Below are 22817 nucleotides of genomic sequence, written 5' to 3' on the forward strand. Positions count from 1 at the left end.
ATGTTGTTCTGTGTCGTTCTTCAGGGCTGGTTACTGAAGAAAACATAGGAGTGTTTACCATGGTTTCATGAATTTCACTCTTCTGTGCCTGGCAACATTTTTCTTTCCTTATTCACAGGGACAATGTTTTTCATTAAACACCACCTTACATTAAAATTTGTTTCCTTCACACATTATGGCTTTGTTTCTAAAAATATTAATCATAGAATCATAGAATAGCAGAGCCAGAAGGGGCCTACAAGGCCATCGAGTCCAATCCCCTGCTCAATGCAGGAATCCACCCTAAAACATCTCTGACAGATGGTTGTCCAGCTGCCTCTTGAATGCCTCTAGTGTGGGAAAGCCCACAACCTCCCTAGGTAACTGATTCCATTGTCGTACTGCTCTAACAGTCAGGAAGTGCAGGGAATGCTGATCAAATTTGCAGATGACACAAAATTGGGTGGGATAGCTAATACCCTGGAAGACAGAAACAAACTTCAAAGTGATCTTGATAGGCTGGAGTGCTGGGCTGAAAACAACAGAATGAAATTTAATAGGGATAAATGCCAAGTTCTACATTTAGGGAATAGAAAACAAATGCACAGTTACAAGATGGGGGACACTTGGCTCAGCAATACTACAAACGAGAAAGATCTTGGAATTGTGGTAGATCACAAGCTGAATATGAGCCAACAGTGCGATATAGCTGCAAGAAAGGCAAATACTATTTTGGGCTGCATTAATAGAAGTATAGCTTCCAAATCACGTGAGGTACTGGCTCCTCTCTATTCGGCCCTGGTTAGGCCTCATCTAGAGTATTGCGTTCAGTTCTGGGCTCCACAATTCAAGAAGGACGCAGACAAACTGGAGCGTGTTCAGAAGAGGGCAACCAGGATGATCAGAGGTCTGGAAACAAAGACCTATGAAGAGAGACTGAAAGAACTGGGCATGTTTAGCCTGGAGAAGAGAAGATTGAGGGGAGACATGATAGCACTCTTCAAATACTTAAAAGGTTGTCACACAGAGGAGGGCCAGGATCTCTTCTCGATCCTCCCAGAGTGCAGGACACGGAATAACAGGCTCAAGTTAAAGGAAGCCAGATTCCGGCTGGACATCAGGAAAAACTTCCTGACTGTTAGAGCAGTGCGACGGTGGAATCAGCTACCTAGGGAGGTTGTGGGCTCTCCCACACTAGAGGCCTTCAAGAGGCAGCTGGACAAGCATGTGTCAGGGATACTTTAGGGTGGATTCCTGCATTGAGCAGGGGGTTGGACTCGATGGCCTTGTAGGCCCCTTCCAACTCTGCTATTCTATGATTCTATGAAGTTTAGTATTCATTCTATCTACAAATAAGTCAAGGAGGTGCATCCCAGAAATCCACAGGTGAAGTTTTTTGCAGCACAGAGATTAGCATTCAGCTAATGTCTGTGAACCAAGCTGCTATTAAAGGCACAGCTCCAGTGGCCAGTTGAAAAGTTAGCAACAGCTAGGGTGACCATATGAAAAGGAGGACAGGGCTCCTGTATCTTTAACAGTTGTATTGAAAAGAGAATTTCAGCAGGTGTCATTTCACCTGGTGAAATTCCTCTTCATCGCAACAGTTAAAGCTGCAGGTGCCCTGCCCTCTTTTAAATCTGGTCACTCTAGTACAGCTCCTGCAGCTTTAACTGTTGTGATGAAAAGGTAATTTCACCATATACAAATGACACCTGCTGGAATTCCCTTTTCTATGCAACTGTTAAAGATACAGGAGCCCTGTCCTCCTTTCCATATGGTCACCCTAGCAACAGCAGAAGTGTGCCTCCAATTTAATGCAGACAAAAGTGTGCCTTTGCATGAGCACCCATTTGCTACATTACTGTCAGCATGTTTTGCAAGCATCCACAAAAAAGCATGTGTGAAGCCCATACGACCCCAGGGACGGGTTAGAAAGGCTTCCCTTCATAGAATCATAGAATAGCAGAGTTGGAAGGGGCCTAGAAGGCCATCGAGTCCAACCCCCTGCTCAATGCAGGAATCCACACTAAAGCATCCCTGACAGATGGTTGTCCAGCTGCCTCTTGAAGGCCTCTAGTGTGGGAGAGCCCACAACCTCCCTAGGTAGCTGATTCCATTGTCATACTGCTCTAACGGTCAGGAAGATTTTCCTGATGTCCAGCCGGAATCTGGCTTCCTTTAACTTGAGCCCGTTATTCTGTGTCCTGCACTCTGGGAGGATCGAGAAGAGATCCTGGCCCTCCTCTGTGTGACAACCTTTTTAGTATTTGAAGAGTGCTATCATGTCTCCCCTCAATCTTCTCTTCTCCAGGCTAAACATGCCCAGTTCTTTCAGTCTCTCTTCATAGGGCTTTGTTTCTAGACCTCTGATCATCCTGGTTGCCCTCCTCTGAACACGCTCCAGCTTGTCTGCGTCCTTCTTGAATTGTGGAGCCCAGAACTAGACACAATACTCTAGATGAGGCCTAACCAGGGCCGAATAGAGGAACCAGTACCTGACGTGATTTGTCAAATGTCTCTTCCCTTTAAATTCTACATGCTTTCCATTTCCATTCAGCTGCAAGGTTCCTCTTTGTGCAGCAGAAGCTGCTCTTAAAATAGGAGGAAAGAACTGGAGCAGGTATAAGGGTAGGGGGTGACCCAATTTCCCTGACATTTCAAGACAAAAGTTAAGCCAGAAGCTTGACTTCGTACAGCATGAATAATTATCTCTCGCTAGGCTTGCATATAAGCAATTCAGAAATTTCAGCAAAGGCAAGTTTTCTCAGTTCTGCAGGACGAGCTTCATCTGCCAAGCTACAATCAAACTCTTCTTTTTACACAGGTCCAAGTCCAGGAATCCCATCCTCCCCCCACTTTTTATTTTTTTGCATCTGGTCTCCCTACTCAGTATCAGTCACAAATGACCTCAAGGGCTTGTCACTCAATTTAAAGAAAAGCTTGATTGATTAATTGCAAGGCTTCGAATTGATTGATCAAATCTGCATACCTTTACATATGAATAAACTAACCATTCCACAGAAAAGGAACTGCTTTTGTTATGTCTTCAGATTCATGTGCCACATCACCTACCACTTTAGAAGAGGCAGGGAGAGACAATTGCCACTTTTAAGGGGATGCTTCCCAGCTATGCTTATTTGTATATTTAAAAAAAATCAGTTTGGGGCACAATCCTATGCATGCTTAGACAAACTTATAGGACCTTTTTCTGTCTAAACAGGCATTGGATTGCATCCTCAATTTATTTTTACATTGCTTGTCCACTTAATTAGGGACACTAAAAAAGATTAAAAGGTTTTTAACTGCTTTATCTAACAACTTAATTGAGTGAGTTTGCAGCCCCCAGTTCATGAAATCTGTTTTGGCCCTTTTCCCATGGTATTCTTTGGAACTTTAACAAAGTTAAGGATTGTTATGCTTCCCTGTTTAAATTCAACTGCATCCTTGGCCTCAGGCTGTGAATTGTTATATATAATTGTCTGGGCTCTTTCCCTTTAAGCTTTCTTTTTCTTTTCCCCACTCTGCACACACTTGCCTTTTGCTTGGTGCTTAGTCAGCTTAATAATGCAATGTGTGGCAGCTATTGTAAATTCTCTTGCAGCCTAGAAATGAGCATGCAGGATCAACAAAATAACAAATGAAGATATATACATGTACAAACAGCTGGCAGGTATGCAACATAAACAAAGTCCTTTTTTATATATATACAAAAAACTGCTGCGTCTAAGCAAAATTTCTGTAAACATCTTTCCTTCGTTGACAATCATTTAAAAGAGAATCAATACACACATACCACCCTCACCAAATATATGAATAGTTGTTGAGGAATAGACTTATTTATACCAGTTATATTAATTATTATTATTACATTTATATCTTGCCTTTTTCCCCTTCCAAGGAACCCAAGGCTGCTTACATAATCTTCCTCCTCTCCATTTTATCTTCAATACAACCTGTGAGGTAAGTTAAGCTAATTGCCAATAACTGGCCTAAAGTCATAGAATCATAGAACAGTAGAGTTGGAAGGGGCCTAAAAGGCCATCGAGTCCAACCCTCTGCTCAGTGCAAGTCAGCCAGTGAACTTCATGCCTTAGTGGGGACTAAAACCCGTGATCTCCCAAGTCCCAGTCTCACTCTCTAACCGCTACACCACACTGGCTCACGCACTGATATCCACACATCTCTTATACAAGTTGTTTTGCTGTGGGCCAATACAATGCGTAGTAACCTTAAGGTACATTTCCTGAGGCTTGTGCTAAAATGTGGCTTTGTTCATACTGCAATCTAACCCATGGTGACATGACATCACATTAGGTAAAGCGACTCAGTGCAAAGGAACACAAGGCTCCTGTACATTTAATAGCTGTGCAAAAGAGGGAATTTTGGCAGGTAGTTTGTCATGTAGGGATCTGGGGCACAATAATTGTATCTGACACTTACAAGCCATATAGCGACTACGCAAATCTTGACACTTAATACTGCTAGTCCAAAATGCACTCACAGAATTAGCATGGGTGACACAGTAATAGTAGTGTCAAACTCAGTGGAGGCTGGTGGCTTTGAGTTCAGTGGGGCTGTGATTCTATTCTGGGTTTCAGTCAGAACTCTAAAGGAGCTATCAAAGGTTCTGAACCCATTTGGGGGATAGGGATCAGCTCCTTTAGAGTTCTGGCTGAATCTGACTAAGATCCAGAAGGGAATCACAGCCCCGCTAAAATTGGAGCCACCAGTCTCCACTGGTCAAACTCCTTTCCTTTGAGCACTAGTTCCTGTGCAGTGGCTGGACTGCAGGTGCCTTCCTCCCTCCCTCCCTTGTACTCCCCCGTTTGCTTGGTTTATGGGTGGGACAGGTGTAGTTTCTGGTTTAGCTTCCGGTAAAGTAAGCCCTGGTCTTTCTTTCCAACTCCCCAGCCCAATCTTTAACAAACATGAGATGAAACTGCCTTTACTTTCCATGCCAGATTAATGAAACCTGGGCCAGATCTATGCCAAACAGGATGTAACACTTTGAAAGCAGTTTGAAAATAGCATACGGCAGGTGTCATGGGCCCCAACAGTTGTCAGTGCACTTCAATACCATTATAAAGCAGTAGGGTAGATCCTGCCCTGGTTTGTGCAACAATTAAAAATAATAATTCTTTTAGTCGGCACAATGACTTTCCAATGATTCTAGCATGTCGAATTGGTCTTGGAATACTCTGACAAGGACCCAGACTGCAACCCACCCTATCCTGAACTTTTTGAAAACCTGGGTCAACCCAGGTTAGAGTGGCCATAATACTGTGATCAGCCCAACAGTATGGTCAGAATCACTGGAATGGGACGGGGTGGGGAGCAAGGAATTGAATAGGATCCACACTGCCAATGGGTGGATTCAACATCCTAGCATCAACATGGGAGGGTAGATAAATATCTGCACAGAATCAACGCCTCTTTATGCATGTTCAGTCCACAGCTAAGGTATCATATCTGTTTGCAAACAGCTACATTCCCCCAGAGTGATGCCCCTAACTCGAGGGCAGGCCCGGGTTTGCCCTGCGTGAAGTGTGAAATGCCTTGATGTGTGCCCCCCATTTCTGGTGTTGGAGATACAATGCACCCCACAAAACACTATTGTTTCGCCTGCAGTCCTGCTATGACAAAATCGCAGCTACCTCCTCGTTCAAGGCCACTGAACTATTTATAATATTTATTACATTTTTATACCGCCCAATAGCCGAAGATCTCTGGGCGGTAATCAACGCGCAACTAGGCCATGATGACCACAGTTATTAAAAAATGGGGCGTATCCTTAGGAGCGACGATGAATTAACTCGGACTCCCCCACATGGGTCCCTCCCTTCCTGGTACAGGAACCTCCGCCTCCTACAAGTCTGGAACAAACACACACATGCCACAATGATGCATTGGAAGTTTTGATCATTCACACGTTGCTCCAGTCCTGCCCCATTCGGGCCCACTGCTTTTCCCGAACAGAAGCCTCCAAATCTTCCGAAGTTTCAGTTTTGCTCCTTCGCAACATTCCGGCTTCCTGCGAGAGAGAAACTTTCTTTGTACGCTGAAGACAACCAATGAAGAAGGAGGGGCGGGGCTTCTCTTTTGTATTTACATATTCCCGCCTCCTTTGCGCTTTTCGGTTCAGTCTTTGCCTCTGGAGGGGCGTGCCCAATGCGCCCCAAAGCTTCCCTTTCCCGAATCTCATTGGACCAACGTTACCCTTCGGCAATTATGCCCGCCCCCTTGATAAACTGTCAGTGACAGGTTCTGGAACACTCAGACGCCGAGTAAAGCAGCGATTGGCGGAGCTGCGCCTAATTGCTACATTCGTAATCGGCATCCTGTGCTCTCGGATCGTCCCAGGTCCGCCCCGCCCCGCGAACACCTGCTGTTGCTCCAAAGCAGTGCGGTCGGAGCTCTTCAGGCTCATCCCTTGGGATTGCCGGCCAGGGACTTCGCAGCTTTCCAGCAGTTCGGAACTCCTTGCCTGCTCTTGAGCTTCCAGGGACGTTTGATCGGTCGAAGGAGGAACATGGACAACGGGGGAGGGAGCGAGCAGCAGCAGCAGCAGCAGCAGCAGCTCTTGCCCCGGCTATGCAGTCCGGAGAAAGGGCCGAACGGCTACGGCTTCCATCTGCACGGGGAGAAAGGCAAAGTGGGCCAGTTCATCCGGTTAGTGGAGCCCGATTCCCCGGCGGAGAAGTCCGGGTTGCGAGCTGGGGACCGGCTCGTAGAAGTGAACCGCGAGAACGTGGAGAAGGAGAGTCACCAGCAAGTGGTGAACCGCATCCGAAACTCGGCGAGCGTGGTGCGTTTGCTGGTGGTGGACGCCGAGACCGACGAGCGGCTGCAGAAACTGGGCCTTGAGTGCAGCGAAGATCTCGTCGGTGGGCTGCCGGAGGAGACGTCGGAGGCGAAGAGCGACGGCCCAGAGCCGCAGAAACTGGAGGAGGAGCGGAGGAAAGCGGATGGGGAGGCAAAGAATCACGCTGCCCAGCGGGTAAAAATCTAGGTCACTCCCGGGAAAGCAAGAGATTGAGAGAGCCCCGGGGGGTTGGGAAGGGAGCGGGCGAGTTGGCGGAAGCAGCCGCCGCGGGGAGGACGTGGGATCGCGCAGACACCCCGCAGCCTCTGCCAGGAATAACAACAACAACAACAACAACAACAACAACAAGGGGAGGAGGACCGGCTGCATTTCAAACAGCGGCGTGGCAGGCAGAAATCCAACAGGCTAAATTCAAAATTCACTTGTCGAATTTTGTTTTTTTGGTTCGCCCCGCACTTGCGAGCTTTTCTGCTGCAGTTGGAGGCCCGCCTGAATTTCTGCCAGTTACACCGCTCTTCTAGGCAGAGAATCTCTAGCGGGTGTTGGCGGGGTGGCGGATGGCTGAAACTGCTCACATGGCACAAGGACCTAGGTTTGGTGAGGGTTGGGTTCCCGGCAAAAACTACAACAGCGGCAAACCTTGTTAAAGCCTATTGTACAATGCCAAAGCTGGCATGTAAGGAACTAGTATTAACAACAGGTACTCCTTAGTGTATGTCTATTATGGGTTTCCTTATGGATAAGCAATGTTAGATAGGGAACGCCAACTTTCTCTCTCTCTCCCCCCCCCCCCCCCGCATAGATTCCCCTGCGGTGACTCAATTAACATTTTCTCTGATGAATAACCCTGCTCCGCTTTCCTCTCTCTCTCTCTCTCTCTCTCTCTCTCTCTCTCTGTCATTATGAAATGTGACCTCTTCTTGGAAGCTGGGTCGCTTCCGCTGTGTGTGAGTTGAATGCGAGCTCTGCTGGCACCCCCATGAGCGGGGAGTGATGCGTTGTGTCGACTTGCAAAGAGAAACTAAGAGCTAGGGCGATAGCTCAGTTAAAAATTAGCAGTGGGGCTGCGGTATAGTCTATCCCCTGGTACAATTAGTTCCCTGCTGGGGACTCCAGTTAAAAGGGGTTCTGGTGTTATCCCAGGGAAGCAATCTGGTAACTCCTGTAATCCAGTGTACTAGGGCGAGATCAGGGTATTCCTTTAAGGGGTGGTACAGTGTGTGTTGGTGGGGGTTGTCATCAAGTTTCTCCTTGTTCTGTTCCAGTATTAGATCACCAAAGCGGAAAGTACTTTCCAAGCATTTGGTATATCCCTACTTGATCACATTTGTTTTTCTTGTACTCACCTGAAGTAAGACATTAATTTGCACCTTCTTTGCTGCTCGTGCGGCAGGAATGCCTATATCCATGGCAGCAATACCACCCCACCCCAATATAACGTCTTAAAATAATTAAAATACTTGTAGGGCTTCTCGGTGGATTAAATCCTGACTTCAAATGGGACCGGCTTCTAACTGCCACCCAAATCCTTGTATTTCCCTATACTTAATCCCCCACCCCCGTTTTTTACAACGCAATCCCAAACATTCCTGTAAATCTCACTGAGTTCAAAGGTGCTTACTTCCAGGTAGGTGGGTATAGAACTGTAGCCTTCTGGTGCAATCCTAGGCATGTTTAGACAAAGGTCCTACAACTCCCAGCAATCCCCAGTCAGCAGAGCTGGGGACAGAGCTGGGATCATTGCACCCTTAATCTCCTACTTGCTGCTTTCTCTCTCTCTCCTCCCGCAATACATCTAAAGAACGCATCTGTTGCCTTTTTAAAGGCCCTTTAAAAAGATTACTGAATTAAGAAATTGCAATTGTGCAATTAAAAGTATCTTGTTACATCCATCCTGAACTTTGAGGATAGGGTGGGATAGCAGTAAAACAAAATAAACCCAATGGGGTAAAAGCTTGCATTTACTGCTTTGAGACGAAGTTACTGCAGGAAATTATAAAAAGCAAGGAGTGAAATTATATGTGCCAAGTACTTTGTTCCTTGTTGCTTCTTGGATGTTGGATTCTCCCTTTTGTTTTAAGATTACTATCCTACGCATGTTTTCAGTGAAGTAGTATCCACTGAGATGACTGGGCAAGGTCCTGATGATTTTTTGCAGTTTTTGGGCTTCTGTTTTGTGCCTGCCCCTTTGGAGCGAGTCAGGGTGGTTCGCACAATCACCATGAGTTAAATAAGCCATGGTGCATCCTGGGTACGATTTGCCTAATCACTCACCCAGGTGCAGCTTTTTGTGTTGTCTGAACCTGGATGGCATGGCTTGTTGGAGGAAGAAACAACCCTCAAATAATCCATGGGCAGTTGTTGAATTGTTTGAGGCTTGTTTCCCCTTCCAACAAGCCACACTGCCTGGGTTTGGATAACACAACAAGCTGAGCTTGGGCAGGTGATTAGGCAAACGGTGCAGTGGCTTTACAGTGGTGATTATGTGAATCAGACCAATGTGGCCCAGTAACTTGAGAGGGAGATTTGCATCTGGGAGATCTGTATTCAAGTCTTGCTTCTGCCTTGGCCCCTCTGTGTTGCTTGAGGAAGTCATTATTACCTGCCGCCTTTAGTACTCCCTGTGCAAAATGGGAATAATAATAGTAAACCTTCTTGCTTGTTTGTGACAGTAAAAATTAAAGATACTGAGGCTAAATTGCACATACTGGAATTTGTTTTTGAGTAAACATAGGATCGTGACGTTCTGCACTTTTATTTATTTTTGTTTATTACCATAATATGTTTGTGAATCTCCCTTTAGGCCCAAATGGTCCCCAAGGCGGTATCCAATTTTAAAAGCAACACAGTATAGTAGAACAACTAAAAATGGAATATATTTTTAAAACAAACTAGAGAACAGAAGTAGGAAATCATCCAAATCCAAGCAGGAAACACCCCCACCCCCACCACACACACATTTTTACAACCTGCTTCAAGGGAAGTAAAGATGAAGACCATCTGACCTCCTTCAAGAGGGAGTTCTGTAAATAAAGTATGGATAAACTCATACAGGAGGCTCTTTGGATCTTGTGGCCCAAAGTTCTTTAGGGTTGATATTAGATTTCTAACTTGCAATGGATAAACAGTTGCAGGCGAGAGAAGAAAGCATTAAAAACTCTTCTAAATATGTTAGAACTGTGACATATTTCTCTTTTCAGGATTCTTTTAAGAAGCCTTCATATGACTTTGACTGAGCAGTTGTTGAATTATCAGTACCTAGGATATCAGTACCTAGGATATCTGAAATATTACTCCTCCAAACTTGGCCACTGTTTGAGTCTTCTTGTGGGTATATATAGCTGCTTGTGTGAACAAGCTTCTTTTTTAACTACATGTGGTGACTTCCTCTGTTGGTGCTTAACCTCTAAGCCGTGTTTGTGGGTCTTTGCCATGTGCTCTCGGTAGAAGCACCATGAATGGTCTGGGAGCAGCAGGTGCTGAAGCTAAGCAGGTATGGACCTCATCAGAAACTTGGATGGGAAACCACCCAGAAACCTATGTAGAAGTAGTGTATGGCCACCTTCTTCAGAGGCCCTGTTGTATGTATATGCTCAAGTACTTACTTATTTTACATCCTACTTTTTAGTATGCACCAGCCTCACAAGATGGCCCACGAAATAAAGTGGCAGCCCCTAGAAATGTGTTTATTAAGGACATTTAAGAGTAGAAGCAATCAAGTGAGGATCACTGATAACATCAGCAATTAGACTGTAGTTAGGTCAGCAGTAACTCCCTTGTATATTGCAGGGCTCAGCCCTTGGACCGAAAGCAATCTCTGTGGCTAAGCTCTGGCAGAAACGAACTTCATGAATGAAAGGGGATTTTTTTTTGCTGCTCAGCCATGTGCTGCTTTGGAAGGGAACAATCACATGACCACCTTTCCTGCAATGAATTCTTGGATTGGATCTACAAGGTTCTGGAACTGGGGAAGCTGGCAAGAGAGCTGGTCTCCCAGAGCCCAGGGATACCCTGGCAATGTGTGCAGTGCTGTACATTGATAGAACTTGATTTCCAGCTGTGTAGGCAGCTAAATAGAGAAATCATTTGCCAAAAACATTTGAAACACCTGCATAAACGATTGTCAAAAGCATGTGGAAGGGTGGAAATGCAAACCTCTTCAAGGTTGCGCATGGGCCAGGTGTACTATGTTTCTAAATGGTATGTGCCACCGATACAAGCCTAGATTATTCTGTATCATAAACACGTTCTGAAATGCAGGGCTGGTCCTGCCATGGAGAAGGGTGATGCAATTTGTTTTAGGTCGCACCATATTGTGTGTGGAGGTAGATTAAATGAAGGCAGGAAATGGTATCTGAATGGTAGAGCAAGATTTTATAAAGCAACCTTCTCCAACCTGGTGCTCTTCTGATGTTTGGGATTCCAACTCCCCATCAGCCCCAGCCAGATTGTAAATGGTCAGGAATGCTGGGAGTTTGAATCCAAAATACCTGGCAGGCACCAGGTTAGGGAAGGCTGCTTTAAAATGCTGGCCCTAGTGGGGCAGGGTCACCATTTGGGCTCCACCTCAGACAGCAAAATATCTTGTACCCTCACTGTTAACGTGCTAAGAGGTGGAGACATGTAATCCATGCCTCCTGGAGCAATCAAGAGCATCAAGCCTGGTTGGTTTTGTCATAGAAACTTAATGTTCCAAGAACCTGTGAGTAATCTGTCAGACAGGTTCCACTGTGGAAGGATGCTCCATCCATGCAACTTCATCTTTGGCAACTGCGTGTCTAGCTTCTTGAAAACCTCCAAAGGAGAAGCTTGCATAACTTCCCATTTAGTGGAATCATAGCTAAGAACCTGGGGTCATCCCATGAAACTGTTTGGTGGGATTCAGTTCAGTACAGCTCTTCACACAGAGCATAAATAATGAAATTCACTTCCACAAGATGTAGTGATGGGCACCAAATGTCTGCCAGCTTGGTTGGATGACTCTTTAAGGATCGAGCTACAGGTTACCTTAGCAAACGTGTGTTTCCAAGCCTGCCTTTGCTAAGGGGTAATGCAAATGTCAGGAGAAGGATGCCACACAGGAGGTGTGGGGACTTAATCCTCCCCAGGCCTGCTGATTCTCCCCCACAGAAGCTACAAAGCCTTGCAGAGGAACACTGGTGAATGGAGGAAGGGTTAAACCTCTTCCTTCTGCTGATTCCACCTTGCCAATGCCCTGCTGCCCTCACAGTCATGTTATGAGGCAAACATGTGGCTGAGAAACCCCTGTTTGCCTTGTAAACAGGTGTGTCTGCCTTGCGTCATATCATTCTTGAGAGCTCTTGCTTCCTGGAGTAATTTCCTAAAATGAAACTTCCACAGAAAATACAGGGTCCCTAGATGAGTGAGAAGCTGGAAGGCTCTCTGATTAAACAGTCACCACTGGCAACTCACGAGTCATTCGCACACTCTTGAGCTGGATAAACTGTGGCCCTCCAGATGTTGAACTATAGTTCCCATCATCCCCATGGGAATCGGAGCCCACCCACCAATATCTGGGTGCTTCAGGTTCTCCAGCCCCTCTTCTTGAGGATCTTAAACTGACAGTTAGAATCCAGCAGCAAGAATTGTTCAGATTACATCGCCAAGGTGCCACATTCTTACTTGCAGCACATTTAATTATGTTTACACAACAGCTATGCTAGTTGTGTGTACCTGTAACTATGTGCATTCTTTTGTGTTTTGATTATATCCCTTGGGCTGCTTCCAAAGTTACACTTTACCCCTTGGTTGCAGGGCAAATAAGTGCTTGCTGTATTTAACTCTTGGTAACTGGAGGACAACCCGTAAGGAATAGCTAGTGATGGTTTACGGAAACATTCCAGTAAAATCTACCAAGGGGTAATCGTAGCATGTCATTTAGATTTTTTCATGGGAATGCCAGTGGATAACGAAGTTGAAGTAAACGCCTGACAAATATAGGTATGACTGGCTGATGAAGTTGGCTGTTCGTCACTCAGTTTTCTGTACCTGCCAAACCCTGGCTTGGTGCTCCATGGATAATCCCAGGGTTTGTGCACATTCCTTCTCTCTTCCCTGCACATGCCTGGATTACAGCCTCTCTCTTCTGATTCAGCAGCAACCGTAGTTTGTTTCGGTGTCATGGCAAACTGGGATTTCCCACTAAATTGGAAAGCAGGAGAGAAAGCAAGGTGTGCGAGCATACTGCTTGTTCATCTAACACCAAACCAGTTTTTTAAAAATTTTATTTTCAGCTGTTGATTGTGAGCCACCCTGGAATCTTTGTGAGGGATTTAGATATTTTAAGTAAACATGAAATAGTTTGGGGCTACTTCTGAATAGATCCCTGGTTCATTCACAAATGTATGTGGAGCCAACAACCTAGACTGGTGATCTATGTGTACTGTCCAGGCCTGGAATTGTTCAAAATACTCTTGCAAGGTAGCCCCATGGGACATCTTTATGTAGTCAAACCACAGAAGTATCGTGAGTATTGCTAGCAAAAGCTCTGCCATAAATATTTATACTAATTAAATGATTTTTATCTTCTATATAGCAGATGTGGGCATCTTGTGGCTCTCAAACATTTTGGCCTACAATTCCCATCATCCTTCACTATTGGCTATGCTGGCTAGGCCTGATGGGATTTTTAGGCCAAAACATTAAGAGGCCCACCGGTAGTTCTATGATGACCATTTATCTAAACACTTCGATGAAACAGGGGGCTGGCTTGTAACTTCTTATCATACTTGAATTGTTTGCGGCTGTTCTTTATAACGTGTCTTTATAAAGCTGGAGTGACTTTGAAAAGAGACCTGGAGGAAATAATTAATTTAAAGTTACATTCCTTAGCGGTGAGGGCTCTGTTCCTCCACTTCAATAGTAAAAAGACCATATTTTGCAGCAAGGTGGTGAGGGCCCTTGGAGCAGACACATGTGCAAGGCCAGTCCAAGTGTGAGGCAGCAGATGGTAATGGGCAGGTAGGGGCAGCCAGGTGTTATCATTGCCCATTGAATGCAGTGGGGAATGTTGTCTCATTGCTAGTGTTAAAGTAAGACTTAGTTGCCAGTTGAGTTGGCTTCTGCATGTGGAATAAGGCATCTTGTCTGTTGCCTCTGACAACAAAACACCTTGGCCAAGCCCAGTTACTAAGCACTTCTGCACGGAACTATCTGTAGTTGCTCAGAGGCTTCCCTAAATGATATTTCCTTGAGTTAGCTGAACATCAGAATTGAAAGCTTATTTTTGGAAGAGGAAATATGTATTAATATTGGGTTTGGGAGAACAATATTCTTTATCTCCTTAATGCAAATCAATCACTTTAACTCCACTTTTAACCATTCTTTTTATTACCTGAATTGTCCAAAAGGGACCTGAGTAACAGAAGTGTATTGCCCCCACCCCACCCCATTTCTCCTAAACTGGCCCAATTTAAAGTGCCACCAGCCTGGTTAAAATTGCTTACCTAAATGGATGATCCATACAGTCAGCTTTGCATTTTAATTAGGTGCCCTTGGGTGCTGGTTTTGGAGTGCCAGTAGTACAGCACTAGCTGGTGCTAGGGATGCCGTAGCTCAGGAGCCCTGATCAAAATGTAAAGCCAGGCCCTTTGCATTGAAACGAAGTCTCCGGAGTAGTACTGGTGAAGGGCAGACGGGTGCTCTTACATTAGCAATTGTAAGGTCGTTCTGTTAATAGGAAGAAAACTGGATTAATGCAAGCTTAAAAGCACTCCCATTAACATCCCTGGAATAGGGAAGGGCATCCACCTTCATGCAGTGCTCTGTAATAACCTTGATCTTGTTAATGCATTTCTGCTAAGTAATCCTGACAAACTTATGCACTGTATTATTTACCTAAAATGGTTTTTTTGGGGGGGGGGCTCCCTCCCTAACTCTGGCGCTCATGCCATTGTGCTGTGCCTCTTGAGATGCTATCTGTTGTCTCGTTTTTCTTGGAAAAGCTGTCCATGCAATCTCCAGGTGGTAACTGCTGATACTTTTGACATCTGTTGCTCAGCATCTAAAGCAAGTAATTTGCTCAAACATTTGCACTAATTAATCAACAGAGAGACACAGTCTGCTTATCATCTCAGATTTCCTGCATGTCGGCCTTCTAATGCAAGATGGGACGATCCATTCTGTTTAATGCACTTTTCTTTTTTGTCATAGAGAGTGGGGGAGGGCGGGGATGGGGGGGGATGTCATGCAAACGACTGAGTTTCTATGACTTTACTGAGCAAGAGAGAATGAAAGCAGCTGCCTTGAGTGCCATTTCATTGGTGAAAAGGTGCAGTATAAATCAAATAAATTGAGGGAAATCTTTGCACAAGAGAAGGGCGTGCCTATCTCCTACGGATCTCATGCTGATTGAGTAGCATCATAGCTGCTCTTCCCTGGAGGAAAGGAGAAACTTTTGGTTTTGGTTTGTTCCAGCAGGCCTTTGGAGAATAATCTGGCCCTCCATCTATATTAGTGTCTTATAATTTTGTTGTGTATTTTAATCGTTTATGGTTTTGTTCCCCCCCTTCCCCCGCAATGTATGTTTTAAACTTTGTAAGGCCGCTTTGAGGCCCAGCATTGGGCAAAAGGCGGGATACAAATAAATATAATAATAATAATAATAATAATAATAATAATAATAGTAATAGTAATAATAACAACAACAACAACTTTGCAGGTGAAAACCTGGCTCATTTTAGCTTGCTTTACAAAAACAGCAACTGTACCAGCCATCTCTCTTATCATGTGCAAATTTATTTGGAAGCGACTGCCACTGAGTTCAGTAGGGCATATTTCTATGGAAGTGTGAGTCGCTTACAGACTAGGCCTACAATCCTAACAACTCTGTGAAGTGGACTTCTGTTGCTAATCTAATAATTATTGATTACATTTACATGCCAACTTTCATCCAAAGGGTCTCCCCCCATTTTATCTTTGCAACAATCCTATGAGGTAGCATAAGTAAAGAGAGAGACTTGTTGAACCGCAACCAGGGATAGCTAGGAGTGGATTTTTGTGTGGAAAGGCAAGACATTCCTAGGATCAGAATTATGTAACTCTATGGCCAGGCTCTCACAATCGTGTGGGGTGGAATCTCCCCCTGCTCCTGTGCCCGCTATTTACATAATTACCCATGCTGCATGTCATCCAAACCCAGAGTGTGGTGCAGTGTGGTTGACTTCAAACCCGCCCTGCAACCCATGATGTGCAGTAGGGGTTGTAGGATGGATATAAAGCCAGACGCCATGCCATGTGCCGGTTTCAGACGCTACTCCAACCCGTGCTGCAGCATGGCTAATCATGTAAACAACCGGAGCCTGCGATTATTATTATTATTATTATTTATTTATATAGCACCATCAATGTACATGGTGCTGTACAGAGTAAAACAGTAAATAGCAAGACTCTGCCGCATAGGCTTACAATCTAATAAAATCATAGTAAAACAATAAGGAGGGGAAGAGAATGCCAACAGGTACAGGGAAGGGTAAGCAGGCACAGGGTAGGGAAAAACTAACAGTAGAAAGTAACAGTAGAAGTCTGCACAACATCAAGTTTTAAAAGCTTTAGGAAAAAGAAAAGTTTTTAGTTGAGCTTTAAAAGCTGTGGTTGAACTTGTAGTTCTCAAATGTTCTGGAAGAGCGTTCCAGGCGTAAGGGGCAGCAGACGAAAATGGACGAAGCCGAGCAAGGGAAGTAGAGGCCCTTGGGCAGGCGAGAAACATGGCATCAGAGGAGCGAAGAGCACGAGCGGGGCAATAGTGTGAGATGAGAGAGGAGAGATAGGAAGGAGCTAGACCGTGAAAAGCTTTGAAGGTTAACAGGAGAAGTTTATATTGGATTCTGAAGTGAATTGGAAGCCAATGAAGAGATTTCAGAAGCGGAGTAACATGGTCGGAGCGGCGTGCTAAGAAGATGATCTTTGCGGCAGAGTGGTGAACAGAAACCAACGGGCTGATGTGCGAACCAATTGTGCGAACCAAGTTTATATATTAAGTTGTGGTTGGTGGATCTTGAGGTTCCAGTAGAAAAATCATAGTAGATCCTGCAAGCCTGAAGTCAGCCCACCTCTGCTTTAGGGCAGGGATAGAAAAGAGGCAATGGACTTTGCTGTCAGTGCTGAGCCATCACTTCTTTCTCTCTTTTGCTTATGACTGTATATATGGTTCTGTTAATCGTTCTCCTTATTGGACTTTAGCCTAGAACATTGATGGCTCTTTCCCTTTGGCCATCCTGACCTCTCTATTAGGAGTGGCAGGGTTTGTGGTGCAATACTTCAGCTGTAAGGGTGATGATTCCTGCTGCTCAGCTTTTGTTTGGCCAGGGGAGGGGGTCTTCCTTGCAGAAATACCTACCAGCTATTGAGAACCAGTGTGGGATAGTGGTTGAAGTGTTGGACTAGGATCGGGGAGGTCCAGGATCAAATCCCCACTCAAATGTGAAGCTCATTGGACAATCATGGGTCACAGACTGGGTTCACACAACATGACAACTCACACTCAACCTTGAGTTGTGCGGTGTTGTGTGTACCCAGTTGTGCTAACAAACCATGGTTTGTTAACCATGAACAACCTATGAAGAGAACCCATGGTTTGTTGTTGGGTTGTGAAGTGTAGGTTGTTTGTGGTTAACAGACTAAGGGTTGTTAGCATAACTGGGTTCATGCAACACAACAACCCATGGTTCAACAACAACCCATACTCAACCTTGAGTGTAGATTGTTGTGGTGTATGAAACCAGCTGAACCTGCCTCATGTTTTTGAGGCTAAAATGGGTGTTGGGTAGTGGAGATGCTTTCTCTCATCTGGTGCCCTCCAAATGTGTTGGGCTACAATTGCCATCATCCCTGCCAAGGGGTGATGGGAGTTGTAGCACAACACATCTGGAGGGATTCTGATTGGGCAAGGCTAATGTATGCTCTTTGATGGAAGGGCAGGGATAAAATATAGGGGAGGTCTTCAATTTCAAGCAGGCTTGGGAATAATTTATTGATGAGGTGGGATATAAAAATCTATTAAATTACATGGTGTTGCGCCTTGAGCTCTACTTAGTTTAGCCAATTTTACCCTTGAGTTTCAACTCTTAACAGTATCCCCTTCAGCGGGATAGATTTCTTAGTTTTGTTTAAGATAACACCTGTCTTAATTGCCCTTTCCTGTTTGGAGCATGCTAAATTGGGGTAGCTGCACTGTGTTGTGGCAACAGAATTGGAAAGTTCGCAGTGGGCTGCAGTGTGAGAAAATTCACTGCAGACTCAGTACAGACAGTACTTTTGTTTTATAACTAGGGACAGATTTGCTCTGTTGTGAAATGAAAGAGAAATTGTTAGTGCAATTCAAGGAAATTCACAGGTTAAACTCCCCATCTTTACATATAAAAGGTATATGTAGTTGAACTTCAGCTATTTTAATTCCGATTGTAATCATTTGAGTTTCCCCCAATATAAAACAATTGGATATCGTGAAGCTAAAGAGAAGATGAGAGATGTATAGAAAAAAAAGTAGTTACTGGAAGCTCTGCCCCACCCTCTTCTTGCCAGTTCCTATCCGGCCACAATATAAGAAGTACATTAATTTTGCTTGCCAGTTCTTTCTGGGGTACTGACCAGGGTTCTGCTACTTACTTTTGCTGCCCCCCTGCCCTGATTTCTGCAGCTGTTCGAGGAGCCCTAGCATACATGTTTTAGGGCAGAGACGAACAATGGTGGCAGGGAGAGGCCAGAGTGCCCCTGACTTCTCCCCCCCCCCATGGTGTGGAGGATGTCAGCAGATGGGCAAAAGAGGAGTGAAGAAATTGAGCAGGCTTGATTCCTCTTGGGGCGGAGCTTCAGGAGGGGCGGAGCCTGGCCTAAGGTCCTGCAGACTGGATGGGCCAGCCTGGTGGGCTAAATTTGGCCCACCGACCAGAGGTTCCCCATCCCTGTTACAGATATTGAAAGGTCTTAAAGCAGTTTCTGCATTTGGCTTGCGACCTTCAGCAGATGCTGTTCCTAAATATGTCATTGAAAATATATGTATCCTTTAATGAGGGCCATGGACGGAATATGCAGCCTTCCACTTAAAATTGCACATGGGGAGAACTTGTGATATTGCAAGAAGAGAAAATGTAGCCAACTCTCCAGCTGCTAGGTCTACATGTGCTTTTGCTGTTGTATTGCCCAAGATCTCCTGCTGACAAGCTTCCTGTCCTACTAGAAGGCTGGCTTCCCATAAGGACTACTAAGGGAGATTATCTTAATTTGAGACTTTATTGGGGGTGTGTGGGTTATGGTGTCCTTGTCCCCACCTTTTCTTAATGGTGGGTGGAAGGGTGGAATCCTGAGCCATGATATGGCTCCAGTGCAGATATCCTTCATAGAAAGAAGTGGGTGGAAGACATTCAGCAAAAGGCTTTGAACGTGGGCCCAGGTTGAATGGCTGCAGAAGTGGAACGGCTGAATTTGCACAAAGTTCTCTCACGAGGCCAGTTCATGATCCTGCTGTTAATCATTCTCATAGCAATTGCAGAAGTGCATCTTTTATTTTCTTCACACAGCAGTCCTAAGAGGCTAGGTCACTTCATTATTATGATTTTTTTCATGAAGGTTGAGAAGGGAAATGGCTTAATTCCTAGAGTCTTCCATGAATGCCCCCATAGTGGAAACTCTCTAGTTACAACTACCACATTGATCGAAGTCTTTGTCTTGTTTGTTCTGGTATTCTGCGGAGCAGAGCAGAATCTCTTCCACCAGTGTCCGGTGCAGACCCAGAAGGAAGGAGAGACTCAAAGGAATGACCTTAGACTGCAATCTTAGCCACACTTACTTAGGAGTAGGCAAACACCAGTTGCATTTACCTTTGGGTGACATGCACAGCACTGAGCTACACCTGACCCTCTCTGTTTCCTTGTACTGACAAAAAAACATCCCAGCGCCCTCAGCATTACGTATGTATTCTATTCATTGAGCTTTCAAAACATAAATGAAGTACTAGCCCCCGGTTCCGGATCTGAGTTCACTAAGTATTAAACATACATATTACTATATGACAAGGCATTGTTTCCTCAGCCAAGGTGGTTGTTTAAAGGTGTTTCCTTGCAACTTGAACTGTCAATGCTAACAAGGCTGTGGTGCCTAAAGGCAACCATAAGTTCACGCTCTCAGTTCCTGTTCTCCCTGCATACAGGAAGGGCATCTCTTTGAGGCGGTGAGGCGAGGCCTATTGTTGTGTAATTTTGTGGCAAACCCCACATTTCCCAGCTTGCTTCATGATCTGTTTGAAACAAGAGTGGTATGAACTCCGTAGCTGTCATGTGAGCGGCTTAGTTTTGTACCTTGGCAGAGCTGGAACCAAATTTTGTGCAAAACTTAGACTTAACTCTTTGAATTTTAAAAAGAGTTGGCATTTGCCTTTGAAACCAAATGACTGAATGATAATAGGGAAAACAGCTATAGGGAAGGATCCGCTCTAGCCTGAATGCGGCCTCATGTGTGAGGGGTTCCCATAGGACTTGATAGAGACACGTTCTCTCTTCTGACCCCTTTATTTTATTTATTACATTTCTATGCACCCAGTAGGCAAAGCTCTCTGGGTGGTTCACAACCATTGAAACCATAAAGCACAGCAACATGGCAAAATGTAGTCTAAAACTTTTACTAGTTTAAAACTACAGCTGGCGCTGAAAAGGGCACACTGTAGGCACCCAGATTAACCTTTCTGGATAGGGCATTCCACAACTGAGGTGCCACCATTGAAAAGGCCCTCTCCTTAGTAGCCACCCGCTGCACTTCACCTAGGTGCATGCTCATATGGGCCATGACAGCCAGGACCAGGAGTGGAAGCCTCCTGTATCCACATCCAATAATTTCTTCCAGCACGTAGATCAGGGCCAGAATGAATTTCATAATACTCCTTTTGGGGCTGATGTTTAGCTTTTGCTCTTGGCTTTGCTGCAGAAGCATTCAGGAATGCAGTGAAATTGCCCCCACACTCTTCAGTATGTGCCTCTATGCAGTGCAGAATTTGCCCTCTTGTTTTCAAAACTAGACCACACAACTTGGGCCATGTCTTTACAAAGCTCCTGCAAGTCAGACTATCCTATCCTGCCCTGCTCATCTTCTCGTCCTTTTTGGTCTGTTGTCCAAAGGTTCCAGATTCTGTAGAAAACATCTATGTTACAATGAGAATACCGTACACAAATGTGTAAAATAATAATAAGTGAATAATTTGGGCTTTGATGGTTTGTATCCAAAGTAAGTCCTAGACCCATTGAAATGAAGGGGAGTAGTATTTATTTATTGCATTTATATCCTGCCTTTTTTTTCCCTCTGTAAGGAAAAGGTGGCATACATAATCCTTCTCCTGCTTTCCATTTTATCTTCATAACAACCCCATGAGGTGGGCTGGGGTCAGTCAGGGACTGGCCCAAAGTCTCCCCATGAACTTCCATGGCCAAGTGGGGACTAGAACCAGGGTTTCCTGAGTCCCAGTGCAACATTCTAACCACTATAATCACACTGTCTTTCAATATTGAAATAGTCCTGGACTCAATGAAACAAATGGGACTTAAGTTAGACTAATATTGGATGCAACCCAAAGACAGCACATGGATGTGATTGATGTATACCAGTCTGGCTGTAACCTTCCATCATCCTCAGGTAGCTTGCTGGCTGGGATTTGTAGCCTATCACCTGGATGCCCCTAGGCTGGGGAAGGCAGATGTATCCTCTTACTGACCCTGAAATTGATGCTCTTGTGTCCCAGATTTTGCCTATCTATGAACTGAGTTCAAGAATTCCCTGAATCTTGCAAAACTCCCTACTGCGGCCGAATTATCAGCTCTACTCATAGACCCAACTTTTGATGCTGCTATTGCTGGCTGTTCCTGTAGTAGACCCAGGCCTTGCATTTTGTACTGAAGCTTAAGATGAGGTGTTATGAAAGCAAGGGCTTGAAACCAGTTCAGCACGGTGAAGCAGAATGAAGCCGGATACTTATCTCAGCTGATCAAATGCTTTTGTCAGGCACTTCCCTGGGCTGTGAGATATTTTCCCCAGGCTTAAAGTCCAGTATCCTGTTGGAGTTAATGATGAGCCTTTAGGTCCTGCACGCCAGCTGGGATATTTACATGTGTCAGAGTCCTGTTTACTTTATTGGGTTGGACTTGGCCTTTATTTGCTTAACAAGCTTGAAGCATTTTTTTCTTCCAGTGTGTTCTGTTGTGACTAGTGGCTTGGTCAGTTGGCTTGTTGAGGGGCTTGGAGCTGGAGAAGGGAGAGGTTGGTAGGGGACCCAGGCTGTGGACATCTTCCCCCGCCCCCCTCACCTCACTTCCCGCAAGGCAGATGTACTGTTGCCTAGCTTTAGTGTTATATAAACCTCTGACAGTGAGGCACACTGATTTTTGGATTTTAAAATCAGGATTGTATTTAATTTTGGGGTGTGTGTAACAACAGATCATGAAGCAACTCCTCTCCCTTAGAGGACTCAATCCCTTGTTCCTGCACAAATCTCTGTATTGGGGACACTTTTTCCCCTGAGGGCAGGTAATTCTGCCACATTTCTACACCAATGCAACAACAGCATTGTTTGTTGACTGGATCTTCTAGAGAAGCAGTGGAATTATCAGGTAAAGATCAGCGACTGTGCCAAAATGCAGCAGGCGCCCCCTCTGTGGATGGGATCCTCTATCAGCTTACGGGAACCTTGATTTTTATATATTAATGGACCACTATTAGTTTTTTGTGGTGAACTAAAAGCTTGGGAATTAATTGGTCTTTCATCTTTTCTTATGTCTTTTTTATGACATGTCTGATTGAACTGAAACAAACACTCACCTTTATGGGATGAGGTGGATACGGGTTGTTAAAGGCCAACTTCCTGCATTGTGTTGAGATGGAAGATGAAAGAGGGGAGCAGTTTCCACTACTGAATGTGCTGCTAGTTCTGTTTACAATTTGCTCCTTGCCTCCTTGATTTCCCCCGCCCCCAAGTTGTTAAATCCTTTCTGCTAATGTACTGCTAAACTAATTATTT

At 44.9% G+C, this 22817-nt stretch overlaps 1 protein-coding gene across 1 annotated transcript in view; it reads left to right on the forward strand.

Annotated features, from left to right (window-relative positions):
* Nucleotides 1-6257: 6257 nt before the first annotated feature.
* Nucleotides 6258-22817, forward strand: part of NHERF1 (NHERF family PDZ scaffold protein 1) — a 56355-nt gene continuing 39795 nt past the window's right edge. Inside the window, exon 1 of the mRNA XM_063120247.1 lies at nt 6258-6976. Coding sequence (XP_062976317.1) covers nt 6509-6976 — 468 coding nt within the window. The 5' untranslated portion in view covers nt 6258-6508. The remainder of the gene's footprint in view (nt 6977-22817) is intronic.

Source organism: Elgaria multicarinata, chromosome 3 (assembly GCF_023053635.1).
Source record: "Elgaria multicarinata webbii isolate HBS135686 ecotype San Diego chromosome 3, rElgMul1.1.pri, whole genome shotgun sequence".
Taxonomy (NCBI): Eukaryota; Metazoa; Chordata; class Lepidosauria; order Squamata; family Anguidae; genus Elgaria; species Elgaria multicarinata.